Source organism: Trematomus bernacchii, unplaced genomic scaffold (assembly GCF_902827165.1).
Source record: "Trematomus bernacchii unplaced genomic scaffold, fTreBer1.1, whole genome shotgun sequence".
Taxonomy (NCBI): Eukaryota; Metazoa; Chordata; class Actinopteri; order Perciformes; family Nototheniidae; genus Trematomus; species Trematomus bernacchii.
The window spans coordinates 2,657,155-2,671,793 of NW_022987656.1; the positions used below are offsets into that span (position 1 = coordinate 2,657,155).

The 14,639-nt window shown below is 44.1% G+C and overlaps 1 protein-coding gene across 1 annotated transcript in view; it reads right to left on the reverse strand.

Annotated features, from left to right (window-relative positions):
• LOC117486655 (thyroid peroxidase-like) overlaps positions 1 to 14,639 on the reverse strand; it is a 29,844-nt gene that overhangs the window by 8,885 nt on the left and 6,320 nt on the right. Inside the window, exons 5-6 of the mRNA XM_034135162.1 lie at positions 14,256 to 14,385; positions 11,070 to 11,561 (exon numbers count right to left, since the gene is read on the reverse strand). Of these exons, the coding sequence (XP_033991053.1) occupies positions 11,070 to 11,561; positions 14,256 to 14,385 (622 nt within the window). The remainder of the gene's footprint in view (positions 1 to 11,069; positions 11,562 to 14,255; positions 14,386 to 14,639) is intronic.

Consider the following 14,639-nt stretch of genomic DNA (forward strand, 5'->3'; position numbering starts at 1 on the left):
CATGTGAGGTCGGCCCAGACCCTAGGGGTTTTTAAATCAAAACTAAAAACACACTTCTTCTCTCTGGCTTTCTAGTTAGAGCGGAGCACGACTCCTGACTATTCCGTGTGTTTTATTCTTATTTTGTTTTTTAAGTTATATCTGTTGTAATTTATTGTCGTTTATTGTGTTTTGTAGTAATGTGTTTTTATTACATGTACAGCACTTTGGCTCGACCAAAAATCGCTTTTAAATGTGCTTTATAAATAAAACTTGATTTGATTTTGATTTGATTTCAGCAGAGCCTAAAACTAGAAGACTAGAACAGACATTCACTTATTTTCTCCTGTTGCACATTTCTTTCTTTTTTTATCATAATGTCTTTAATTGCAATGTATTTTTTGTTATTAAGAGTTGTATTGGATGAATTTGCTTTTTTGTCTTACATCAAAAGCATACGTTATTTACATTCTGCATGCATTGTGTGCTTAGCACTTTCTTCTAGCACTATTTTACGTTTTAAGAGTATTTTTATGTTTTACTGTTAGCCTGGGATTTAAGATTACATTTGCCAAGAACTAGATTTTGCGCAAATAATAATCAATATTTTGAATGGGAAGATCAACCAATATATTTGTGTAAAAACTCACAGTTAACATTAGAAAGTGACATAAACAGGAACAAACACACTGTCATAGAACCGGCCTGAAAACCCTTTTAACACTGATGTTTCAACTCCTGTCTAATTGCACTAGCCTTCGTTTTTTTTGTAAGTAATTACAGCCAAAGCAAATATTTTAATTAGGGCTGTCAGTCGATTAAAATATTTAATCGCGATTAATCGCATGATTGTCCATAGTTAATCGCGATTAATCGCAAATTAATCGCACATTTTTTATCTGTTCTAAATGTACCTTAGAGGGATATCTTTCAAGTTTTTAATACTCTTATCAACATATGAGTGGACAAATATGCTTTATATGTTTGTTTATTATCATTTGAACAATGACAAATATTCTCATGAATATTAAACACAACAACCTCTGAACATTACAAATATTCGCTTCAATTCAACCTGGAACCTCTCTCATACAATAATTGTGTGTGTGTGTGTGTGTGTGTGCGTGTGCGTGTGTGTGTGGAGACACTGTGATGGATCGTTGGAGCTATGTGCAGCTCAAGGCATATATGCTCCAACGGGAGCTGCCTGGATGCTGCAATCATGTTGCGCGCACTATCCGTGCTGAGTGTGCTGACTTTTCGTACAATGTCACACTGTCTGGCTACCTGCATAAAGTCAAGTGCTCGGTGCAGTTGTCGGCGAAATGTCATTGAAACAGCTCCTTATATCCGTTAGCGCAGCTAGCTAGCACCAGATGCTAACAACAACAACAACACGTAAGGTGTGCCTCGCTCGCGCGAGTCGCACCACACATACACACTCCCTCCCGGTCCTCCCGATGGCCAGTCCGGGCCTGCCAGTGAGCGTGGAAGTGTGGTCTGCCACAAGCGGGCGGTAGGAGCGGGGCTGTCAGCATCAGCTTGTCGATGGTATTTTAAACTCGATGCGCTCTGAAACTACGGCGGCTGAGGACAAAAAATACACATGCGTTAATCGCGTTAAAATAATTAGTGGCGTTAATTTTTTTTTGCGTTAACGCGTTATTAACGCGTTAACTTGACAGCCCTAATTTTAATGCATTCAAGTAGTGCATTTACAGTGACTTGTCAAGAATAATGCTGTATGAAAACAGCATCCTCCGTAAAATTTGCCCTGTGTGAGCTTGTTTGCTGGGAACAGCTGCTTGAGGATTTAAAGTGTGTGTCACAACAATGAGCTGAAAGCTGCTGAGGCTGTAAAGGGAGAAGAGTTTTTTCTTTCCCAAGATTGGATAACTAGAAAACTTTTCTCATTACAGGCAGACTTTTCAACATTAGAATATTATACAATAACACAACTACACTACATTAGGCATTAGTTTATTTGTTATACCTCAAATGTTTTGTCGTTTCCCCCTGGGATTGAACCAATTTCCATAAAGTATTTCTGATTCTCCTTCTGATTAAACCAACAGTACTGTAGTTATTAATTGTCATAGAGTGGTGCAGCAATGAGTCGATAAAATAATTGATTTGTTTTACTTGTTTTTGGTTAGAAATCAAGTTTAAAACACGCTTTTACTTCATGCGACGTGTATGCACCATAAACAAAATCCAATGCAAAAATTCCATTGCTTTTTGTCGAGGAAGCCCTTGCGATGCCAATCTCCAGGTTGGCCTACAAAAATAAGTCATCACTTAGTCACACTCTTTGTTCTGTTTATGTTTTTATGTTTCATGTGGAACCTACTTGAGCAGAGGCCTGTACTACGAAGCCGGATTTTCGCTTAGCCGGCTGACTTCAGGGAAAACTCGGGCTTTCCGGTCCTACGACGCTGGTTCTCTTTTTAGCGGGCTAGATCTCCATGGTAACTTATGCTGAGCGGCTAACCTCCTCGGGAGGAGGTTAGGTGGCAGGCTAAGAGATCAACTCAGTGAAAGCACCGCCTGCTGACCAATCAGAGCTCCGTGTGCGGAGTTTAAAGCTATCAAGTCATATTACAGGATAGAGGAAATACAGAAAAACTGCCGTTGCAGGAAAGACGGCCGGCAAAAATCAACTGACTGTGTGAACGTGAACATTAATAGAATATCCCCTCCCATCTTCAGAGCAATCTGACTATTATAACATTAGCGTTAAGAAAGCTTACTTAAATATCTGCCACGACATAAGTAACCGGATCAGAGTAACATTAAGTACAGTCCGCGGCACTGTGAGTGCAGACGGCGATGTGTCCCATTATCATTCATATCATATCACATCATAATGTATCATATATTTCCTTATTTGAGTCAGCTTCTTGAGCCGTATCTGGCCGTGCAACACTCACAGTGTCCCATACTGTATGCAGAAGTATTATTTTAAGCAACACATTAAATTGACGAAACACTCGAGTCAAATGTAATTAAAGTCAGATCCACTCGTGTCTTGGACGGGGCAGTGATATCATAAACCTGTTAATGTACGCATTCAAACGCTTTTTCTTTTACCAGCTGTATTCACCTTGCAGGTGCAGCTATGTGGCTTTGATCCTGGATAAAGTGTTTAAGTCATGGATGTTTAAAGTTTAACTTCTTCATATTTGACTAATATTAAAGTTCACTTTTCATTCAGGAAGTATGACGCTGCGCTGTCAGAACGCGGCTTGTCCATGTTTGAGATTGGTCGAATGCTCCAAATACCACCCCTTTCATGTGAACGCGCACCTAACTAGATAGGACACGGCTGGCTTGAGCGATCCACTTGATAACCAGCGTCGTAGTACAGTTTAGCGAGAGCGCGTATGTTTTGGATTGGGCCAACCGGCTAACTCAAACATATCCAGGTTAGGAAAATCCGGCTTCGTAGTACAGGCCTCAGGTCTCCCTTGAAAAAGAGATCAATGATCTCAATGGGATACACCTGGATAAATAAAGGTTTGAAATGAAATGAAAAATCACTGCACCACTCCATTGCTCTGCAGGACCCATGGCGGTAGTAACACGTTTATTTTTATATTCACACCACTACATGACCTCAAGTAATTACTTTAATAGAATGTACTTCTTTTTGCAAATGTATTTTACATTGGGGATATTTGCGATCAAATATATGTACTTCTCCTATGTCCGACTAAGAGATGATAGTGTAATAACATGAAGGATGTGATAATGAAGAAACTGAGCTTTGGTGTTTCTTTAAAGGTGGGGTATGTAATTTTGGAGAAACCAGCTCGAGTTTGAAATTACACAACCGGAGAAAATCTGCCACTTCCTTACAGAGCCCCTCCTCCAACACACACGAACGCGCACATGACCAATGAGGGCACGAGATAAGTTTGTGCACAGATGGAAGGCTGACAGGCAGGTAGGCCATCCAGTTATTTTAGCCGGGCAGGATGATTGGTCGTGCTTTTTACAGTACTACGGCTTCCACAGATGACATTTTTTAATGGATTTTTTGTCAAAGCACTTAAAATATTCATTGCTATCGGGATGTTAAGAGCATTCCATGGAATATAACAAAAAGTGTATCTCGAGCCGGTTTCTCAAACTTACCTACCCTACCTTTAATTCTTCATCTCAGCTTTTAGACTGCCTAAAATTCCACACCACTTCCAATACAGGGATTTTATGAGTTTGTCATGGTTATAGCTACAGTATGTAAATCCCCTACCTGCACTTTTATACTTCATCCTCACAAATTATTTCAAAAACCCATCCTCCTCCATTAGATATCTCTCTTTAATAATGTAAATCTCTTTCCTCTGGCATTGTCCAAAAGCCCCCTGATGATAGCAGGTGTTAATCCCCTTTCACAGTAAATGTCAGGCCCCAAAGTCTGAAAGATTACACACTTATTTTCCCTCTGTGTAGAAATGCCTTAGAAACTTCACAGCCTAGCATCAGGATTGTCCCTTTCACAGGAAAACATGATTCATTTCCATCAAAACCATGTTTGTTAATAATGTTTTCATGCAAACATACAGTATGTACCCAACTAAATGAAACCCATAGCCTACAGCTAATACAACTTCTATCTACAGTCATTGCTGCAAAGCCTGCCTTCCATGGTAAGATGACAGGGACATCCTTTGTGCTAACTGGTATGCAACGTGCACAGAGACTGTTTACAAGAAAGGATTATGAACTGTCAATCATCAAAGTGTCCGTCTGGCTCTGTTGCTCCTCCCTGATATAAAGAACCATCCTAACAGAAATGTGTCCTGAGTTTTCACTGAGCAAAGCAGAGCCACATTAGCTATTATTGGTCACATTTATATTAGTATGTAGTGTCTCTCCTGTGACATGTCTCCATGCTTTAATGTTCAGAAAGCTCTTTATTTTTCTCATACTGCCTGTGCTGCAGCACCTCTTTTCACCCTCTGTCTGAAACCAGAGCCCAGTCTGCTCTGATTGGTTAGCTGGCAGGCTCTGTTGTGATTGGTCAACCACTCAGAGATGTGCCAATGCTTTGGAACGCTAGACAATAGAAGTGCCAGTGTAACATAATGATGTCACTATGTTACGGATGCAAACAAAAGAGTCCAATGGAGGCGTTTCAGGCAGGAGGGGAGTTTATGGGAGAGACTTTTGTAGTGTGTTATAACCTATATATAACACACTACAGGAAAGAGAAACCCCCAAAAGGATATTAGGGCCTCTTATATATCTGAAACATTAGAGGAGTTCAGTGAAATGCCAAAAACGTATATCACACACTACAGATGGAGTTTCTCTCCCACACACTCCCCCCTTGCCTGAACGCCACAATTTGACTCCTTTGTTTACTTTCTGGAACATAGTGACATCATTATGTAACATTCACGCCTCTATTTGCTAGCGCTCAAACACATTGTACGTGATAGGCTAAAGTTAGCCGGCCAGCTAACCAATCAGAGCAGACTGGCCTCTGGTTTCAGACAGAGGGTGAAAAGAGGTGCTGCAGCACAGGTATGAGGAAAATAAAGAGCTTTCTGAACATTAAGCATGGAAACAGGTCAGATGAACCTGAAAAAGAACATAATAGATTAAAATAGTTGGAAGCTACATTTCTTTTTACATCACCTACAGTTTTTACGCTCATCCTTATAATGTCTTTCTCTACAAACTGTCACGATCTGTCTGTGTTGTGTTTTGTCTTGTCTTTTTCTGTCTTTGGTTTCCTGTTTTGTTTTGAAAAGTGTTCACCCCGTCTTGCCTGTTGCTTCCTGTCTCTGTGTTCCCTCCTGCCTGATTGCCCGATTGTGTTCACCTGGTGCCCCTGTGTTTTCTCCTCCCTCCTCACCTGTGTCTTGTTTGTGTGATTGGTCTTGTGTGTATTTTAGTTCTGGTTTTTCTGTCTGTCATTGTTGGTTCCTTGTTTGTCTTTGACTGTGTCACAGGGTAGTGTTCTGTTGTCTACTTTGTTACCTTGGATTAAAGGAATTATCTTGGAAATCTGCATTTGGGTCCTGCCTGCTGCACTCAACCCTGACAGAAGGAACCAACCAGAAATGGGCCCAGCAGATCCATTTGAGGTGGATTTACAACATTTTACCTTTTCTTTGGCTTGCTGCTATGGTAGGTGGAGGGGAGCGTCCAGTGTTCAGCAGAAAGAGGCTGCTCTGGCAGAGGCTCACCAGGTGGCAACAGTGGATCCATCTTTAGTTAAGTTCTTACCTGACTGGATTTTGGATTTCCTTTCGACGTGCCCGGCCTGCTAGCCCCAGGCATGCTAGCCCCCTGCCTCCCAACTCCCAACCTGACACCATACATCTCGGTGTGTTCCGTCTGGAGTCAACCCCTGCTTCTTCCCCATTTCCTGCTCCTGTCCAGGAGCCGTTCTCGGGCACTCGTCTGGCTTTTGGAGGTCCACGAAGCCTCCAAAAGGCTCCTAAGAGAAGGAGTCGCAAGTCCAGGCTAGCAGCCCGAGCCCCAGAAGCCATGCTTTGGGCTCCAGTACAGGCCCCAGCAGCCATAGTTCCGGCTCCAGAACCGGCCCACACAGCCATGGTTCAAGCCCCATTTCTGGCCCCAGCAGCCATGGTTCCGGCCCCAGTTCTGGCCCCAGCAGCCATGGTTCCGGCCCCAGTTCTGGCCCCAGCAGCCATGGTTCCGGCCTCTGTTCCGGTCCAGCACGCCATTTCTCATCAGGGAAATCTTCTGGGCCAACATGAGCAGATGATGCGAGCCTTAGTTGAAAGCAATCAGTCCATGGCTCTACACATGTCAAACCTTGCTGCTAAGGTCTCAACTCTCCTGCCGGGGGTCTTGCCAACTCCATGTCCTGTCCCATTGGGGGTCCCGCCGACTACTCTTCTGCCGGGGGTCCTGCCAACCCTATGTCCTGTGCCGTTGGAGGTCCCGCCGACTACTCTTTTGCCGGGGGTCTTGCCAATCCTATGTCCTGTCCCTTTGGGGGTCCCGCCGACTACTCTTCTGCCGGGGGTCCTGCCAACCCTGTGTCCTGTCCTGTTGGAGGTCCCGCCGACTACTCTCCTGCCGGGGGTCTTGCCAACTCCATGTCCTGTCCCATTGGGGGTCCCGCCGACTACTCTTCTGCCGGGGGTCCTGCCAACCCTATGTCCTGTGCTGTTGGAGGTCCCGCCGACTACTCTCCTGCCGGGGGTCTTGCCAACTCCATGTCCTGTCCCATTGGGGGTCCCGCCGACTACTCTTCTGCCGGGGGTCTTGCCAACCCTGTGTCCTGTGCCGTTGGGGGTTCCGCTGAGGGTCCTGCCAACTCCACGTCCAGTATCGTTGGGGGTCCTGCCGACACCTGTTCCGCTGTGGGTCCTGCCAGCCCCATGTCCTGTCCCGTTGGGGGTCCCGCCGACTGCTGCTCCGCCGGGTTTCCTGCCAACACCAGATCCTGTCCTGTAGGGGGTCCCGCCGACACCTGTCCCGCCGGGGGTCCTGCCAGCTCTGTGTCCTGTTCTGTTGGGGGTCCCGCCGACACCTGTCCCGCCGGGGGTCCTGCCAACTCTGTGTCCTGTTCTGTTGGGGGTCCAGTCGACACCTGTCCCGCCGGGGTCCTGCCAGCTCTGTGTCCTGTTCCGTTGGGGGTCCCGCCGACACCTGTCCCGCCGGGGGTCCTGCCAACTCTGTGTCCTGTTCCGTTGGGGGTCCAGTCGACACCAGCCCTTGCTCCATCCGGGGTCCCATTGACACCAGCCCATGTCATGTTCAGGATCCCGTCTACGCCTGTCCCGTCGGCTCCGGTTCCTGTCCGGCCGATACTGGGTCTTGCCCGGCCTCCGGAGTTGTCCCGTCGGCGCCTTCCTGCCCGGCCTCCGGAGCTGTCCCGTCGGCGCCTTCCTGCCCGGCCTCCGGAGCTGTCCCGTCGGCGCCTTCCTGCCCGGCCTCCGGAGCTGTCCCGTCGGCGTCTTCCTGCTCGTCCTCCGGGGTTGTCCCGTCAGCACCTTCCTGCCCGGCCTCCGGAGCTGTCCCGTCGGCACCTTCCTGCCCGGCCTCCGGAGCTGTCCCGTCAGCGCCTTCCTGCCCGTCCTCCGGAGCTGTCCCGTCGACGCCTTCTTGTTCACCCTCGAGCCCGGCCCCCTGAGTGCCGCGGTCTTCGCCCTCCAGCCCGGCCTCCTGAGTTCCCCAGCCGTGGTCTTCGCCCTCGAGCCCGGCCCCCTGAATCTTCCAGCCACTGCCTTCGCTCTCATGCCCGGGCCCCTGAGTTCGCTCGCTGTGGCCTTCGCCCCTTTTTGGACTCTGCCTTGCCCACGGGCCGTCCGCCCGGGACCCCTTCCGGGCCCGTCCTCCGGACCCCCTCCACCCACCCTTTTGGTCCTGGTTGTGCGTCCCTACTCCGGGCCCCCTTCGCCCACCCTTCTAGAGGTTTTGGACTTTTTGGGGCTTTTTTGGGACATCTGGGATCCGTCCCTTGAGGGGGGGGGTAATGTCACGATCTGTCTGTGTTGTGTTTTGTCTTGTCTTTTTCTGTCTTTGGTTTCCTGTTTTGTTTTGAAAAGTGTTCCCGCCCGTCTTGCCTGTTGCTTCCTGTCTCTGTGTTCCCTCCTGCCTGATTGCCCGATTGTGTTCACCTGGTGCCCCTGTGTTTTCTCCTCCCTCCTCACCTGTGTCTTGTTTGTGTGATTGGTCTTGTGTGTATTTTAGTTCTGGTTTTTCTGTCTGTCATTGTTGGTTCCTTGTTTGTCTTTGACTGTCACAGGGTAGTGTTCTGTTGTCTACTTTGTTACCTTGGATTAAAGAAATTATCTTGGGAATCTGCATTTGGGTCCTGCCTGCTTCACTCAACCCTGACACAAACATGGCAATTCACATACATACAGACATCTAAACATATATTATTTTAAACTTCTATTCCTTGTCTGTCGAATAACTCAATTTTATGATGAATATTATTTGACAGGATAAAAAAGTTCCAGAAAATCATTTAAATAATGTTTTAGAAAGATTTATTTCTTATATGTTGTGCTATGCAAATTCCAATATATTAAATGAATTATCAGTCATTGTAATTTGTGGCGAAAGGTTCTTTTGACTAACAGTTAAACAAATATGTTGTTTTGAGTTAATGTACTAAGGCTTAAGTTAACTTAATAGCATTTATTTTGTACATGTTTCCTTTAGAATTTTCTAAAATTAAGTTTCTCAAATTAATTTCCACAAATCATCGGTGGCCTTTCAAATAATGTGCTCGGAATTTGATGTGCTTATGTGAACACATCATTCATTACATTGCTTTAGTAAATCTTTACTGTAGGACATTGCTGCGCAGTCTACATTTGTAGCAATAAATGCAAGAATTCTTTCTGAAAAAGCTCCAGTCAAGGCTATTTCTTTTTCTCTTCTGTGTGAATGCTTCAATGACCTTAAGTCACGACACACTTCATAAAAGAAGAACATCTTGTTTTCTTGTAAACAACAGGCCTCACTTTGTCTTTTTATCAGTTTGACATTCTTTAATAAGTGCAACACACTCGCACTCCTGACATCTCATCATTATAAATTCACCACACATGTGAATGTTGGATTAGTTTGTTCATAATTTGTGTTTGTTAATAGAAACTCTACAGCAGTAAATCATGTTTGCCTTTGTTTTCGTCACACAGCTGTTTCCCCTGCCTTCATCAAATGTATTTAGTGTACAGAAAAACCACAGCAAGTAGGACCTTGCATCATGTCCATAATTTGCATCATTCACCTAATCCATGTTTCTTTCAAAAATGCTGCTGTTCTTTCTCTTAAAGCCAGCAAACAATGTAAAACTTCCATTTCATTTCTTCTTATTATGTTGCCCTGAATCACAAGCATTCACACCGTAACTATTTTGGTGGATCTTGGACTTTTTGGAAAATGGTTTTCTAATGGTGGATATTCTGCATGTGAATTTAAGTACGTAAGTAGTAAATGCTAGTAGTTTAACCTGTTAAACCCTGAGCCTGTTTTTCAGGTAATTTTGCATTAGAGTGAAGCTACACTCTAGCTCTGACATCTAGAAACAGAAAAGCATGGATTATCAGTCTCATTGCTTATGGATTATCAGAAATCATTTCAAAGGGACACAGACACATTGGATTAACCTATGGATTAACTTCAGCAGCGTTTTTATCATTTTAATGCCATTGAAGACCACTTTGGAGAAACTACAGAGCCAAGGTAACCATGTTAGCATTTTTAGCTACCTAGCGCCACCTGTTTTGATGTCTGTTTTTGTTTATAACGTCGCGATTTCGTATAATTCAGTGATAATGAGGGTACCCTTCGATTCTGTGTCACCTCACGATGTGAATCGATGTCATGGATGTAGAGAAAAGATAAATAAGGTTTTGTGAGTGATTTTCGGTGCAGTAATCTGTTAGCATTTTTTGCTCGTTGCTAATTCAGAGGCTCAGTGTTAGCATTGTGGGTTTTCTTTTGAAAAAAAAATAAAAATCATCAGTTAGATGAGTTTCTTCCCGTTACATGGATATAAAACATTCATAGTTTATTAAATGAACATGCCCTCAGACACTGTTTCCTGCAAAATGTTGCGGCAGTGCCCCGGTACCGGGGTCTCTCGGGTCTTAAGCTGTAAATACTAATTTTGTCCAGTTTTAAAAAACAGGCCATGGTTAACCTTACTGCAGCACAGTGACTATGCTGTTACATCTGGTTGCTACAATATCAAGAACTATGCATTATTTATTTACCACACAATCTGAAATTGCAACTGACATTTATTCTGAATTTTTTCATTCTCTTGCACTATTTTATCTATTTTATTTGTTCTATGTCCTATTCATGTTGCACTGTTGGAGGACCCTGTGTCTTAAGTTTTTCATTGCCATATCTACACTGTAGCTAATGTGCACATGACAATAAAGCCTTGAATCTTGATTCTTGCATAAAGTGCTAAACATACTATTAAAAGAAAGTTTTGCACGCAATTAAATTGTCGATTTTCAATAACTCAAATACATAATCAGCAGGTTACTTGGAAACTAAATAATATACTTTAATGCTTCAAGAGGTTTTTGTTTTTGCATATTTTTAAACATGTTAAGCTGCTCGTCACATACCTGATGCAGTGCTCCGACAATCTTGCGAGTTTCTTGGTAAATAGTCTCCGGGCTCCAATGACTGTTGATGTGTTTCAGTGCCTCTGCGATCCGGTTGTGTTCCCTGAGCCACAGTGTGTGCAGACAGATCAGGGGCAGACCCTCATTCAGCCGACTGTCTCCAGCTCTGAAACATTCGACTCTCTCCACGTGCGGACCCTGGCGGCAGGCGGATGGCAGATTGGCGACGGATGGAGGGTATGTTCTTCCTGTGTGATCCCTGAACTGGTCATTGACAGCAAGCTTCCCATCGAGGCCAGAGAGGTCACGGAGGGAGCTCTGCAGCCTTGGACTGTGGCCGTACACGGTCGAAGCATCTATGAACGATGTGATGCCGTTCATCTGCTGTCGCTGCAGAGCTTGTCGAATATCTGAGCCACGATGGATGGCGCAGGCTGCGTTGGAGCGAAAAAAAGGCATGCAACCTCGTGCAGCTTTGATAGAATCACCTGTCTGTGGAGAACATGAAATAATTTGTTACAATCTGTTACCATCCAGAGCAACTCCTGATCAATGTAGTTGTGTTGTCCCTTCATTCACAAATCCCTTCATCCATTCATCGCTTGACCCTTCATCCCTCCCTCCCAACATTCATTCATCCTAATATATCGAGGATCAAAAGACTAATGTCACAGCAGGATTTGGAAAAACTTGTCCATGCTTTTATCTTCAGTAGACTGGACTACTGTAATGGTGTCTTCACAGGTCTCACTAAGAAATCTATCAGAAAGCTGCAGCTAATTCAGAACGCCGCTGCTCGAGTCCTTACCGACACTAAGAAAGTGGATCACATCACTCCTGTTCTGAAGTCTTTACACTGGCTTCCTGTGTGTCAAATAATTGATTTCAAAATACTGCTGCTGGTTTATAAAGCACTGAATGGTTTAGGCCCAAAATACATTTCTGATCTGCTGCTAAATAATGAACCATCCAGAACTCTCAGGTCTTCAGGGACTGGTCAGCTTTCTGTCCCCAGAGTCAGAACTAAACATGGAGAAGCAGCGTTCAGTTATTATGCTCCAAATATCTGGAACAAACTCCCAGAAACCTGCAGGTCCGCTGCAACTCTTACTACTTTTAAATCCAGGCTGAAGACTTTTCTTTTTGTCGCCGCTTTTAATTGAGCTATTCACATCTTAAACTGCACTGTAACTTTTATCCATGTATTTTTTCTTTTAATGTTTCTTTTATTATCTTTTCTTTTTAATGACTGTTTTTAAATGCCATTTTCTTAATGTCTTTCATTTTTGTAAAACTGTTTGAATTGCCTTGTGTTGAAAGGTGCTATATAAATAAACTTCATCCCGTTGTGCATTCATCCTTCATTACATCCCTTTATTCCTACCTTCCCTACATTCCTTCGACCCTTCACCATTTTCACCGTGCATCCCTTCCCTGCCTTCATCCCTCTCTCCCTACATCCCTTCATCCCTCTCTCCCTACATCCCTTCATCCCTCTCTCCCTACATCCCTTCATCCCTCTCTCCCTACATCCCTTCATCCCTCTCTCCCTACATCCCTTCATCCCTCTCTCCCTACATCCCTCTCTCCCTACATCCCTTGGTTGATTCATCCCTGATTACCTCCCTTTATTCCTCCCTCCCTCTATCCCTTCAACCCTTCATCCCCCCCTCCCTACAGCTGTCCGTTCTTTCCTCTCTACAGTACATCCCTTCAACCATTCATCCCTTTCCCTCCCTCCCTAACCCCCTTCGACCCTTCACCCCCCCTCCCTACATCCCTTCATCAAGTCATCACTCTCTCCTTACATCTTTCATCCATTTATCATATTAACCCTTCATCCCTGCTTCACAACATCTCTTCAAAGCTTCACCCTTCCCTCCCTTCCTGTATCCATTTGACCCTTCATCACTTCATCACTTCATCCCTACATCCCTACATCCCTACATCCCCTCTCCATGTCTCCCCTTATCCCTAATCTATTCAGATTGGACAGAAACACGCCATGGGACCGAACTCCCACCCTAAGTCTCTCCTCTGAGTTGGCTTCAGTTCATCCTTCAGACCAGACTGACAGGCGTCATCTCTCATCCTTTTATCCCTTTCCATTTCCATTCGATATGTCCTGTGAATAAATCTCCAACTGACATATGGTTGTAGAACTGTATGGTCCTTGCTAGTGAGGCGGTTATTGATCTAAGTCTCAACAAGACAAATGAAAATGTTTAAGGACTGTTGTGCTTACCTCAATGGGAAAGCACGGATGCACATTTTGACATGTCTTCAAACAGTCCACATCACTCCAAAGGCCGGCTCCGCCTTTGATTTGAGGGGTCATGGTCATGTCATGGCTGATGTACTGGCCCCACTCCACTAGCATGTGAGAATAGACATCGTCCTTCAGTTTGGACGAGCTCCTCATTATTTTCTTGCTGACTTCCCATGGCTGTTAAAACAGAAAGATTATATTATTTTGGACGACAACAAGTACTTATTTTTACCGTCAGGGGTGATGACTCAAAACAAGAATGTAAAAATACATTAAAGATATATTTATTTATGTGCTTTTTGATAATTATCTTACATGTATTTATTCATGCAATTATTTATGGCCTTACAGTATGTTGTGGTACTAATATCATTTTCTTTCCTCTATGAGAAATGGATACATTACTAAAAGTCATAAAAGGGGTTGGATATGTTCAGGCAAGCCTCTTTTCTTTCATACCCTTATTATCTCCTTAAGAAAGTATACTTATTACATTCAATACATGTATTAGCCAATACTTAATTGAGATCATCTTTATAAATTACTTTGGATACCTTTTACCTCTAATATGCAGATAAACTACGTGCTGGTTACAAAATATTTTCTTCCCCCAAATGACCCCGCAAAACCGTTTAATTTCCGTTACACTGTTTATCCCCATGACTGGAAATATACTTTTATAGCTTGGGAAATAGTGTCTTTTAAAGCAAAGGCCACAATATTGAAATGAAACTGTAATCTGTGCCATCTCACACACTTCTGCTGTTCCAAAGCTGCGGACTTTATCTGCTGTGAAACAGGTTGGGACAAGAAATAGAAAGCTACATTAACTTGGGTTTGCAGGGTGAGCTCGCTTCACTTTCTAATGTCTCCACCAAGACTGTTTGTGTCCGCTGGACCAGCATTGAGCAGATTACCGGGGGAAGTTGGAATCCATTATGGAGCCGTCCTTGGTTCCAGCCCTTGGGCTCTCTCCCTCCGTCTTCGTATTCAGCTGGAAGCCATCTGACCAAGGGAGTGCTGGCTACTCCCCTGAGAGGATTTTGCCTGACAAAAAGAATCATGAAGCGTTCCCAAAAATACAGCAGCACAAACAGAATATGCCATCAACAAATACAACATCATTTATTTCCTTCCAAAAGGTCATGAGGAGTTTATAACACTACATTTGTACCAATATGCTAGGTAACTAATTGCGAGATTTGCTTCATATTTTTGTTATACTCACTGACAAATCAGGTGGTAGTCAGTTCATGAATGTGTGAATTTGCTGTTAAAACTGGTGTCTTATGTTGCCATAT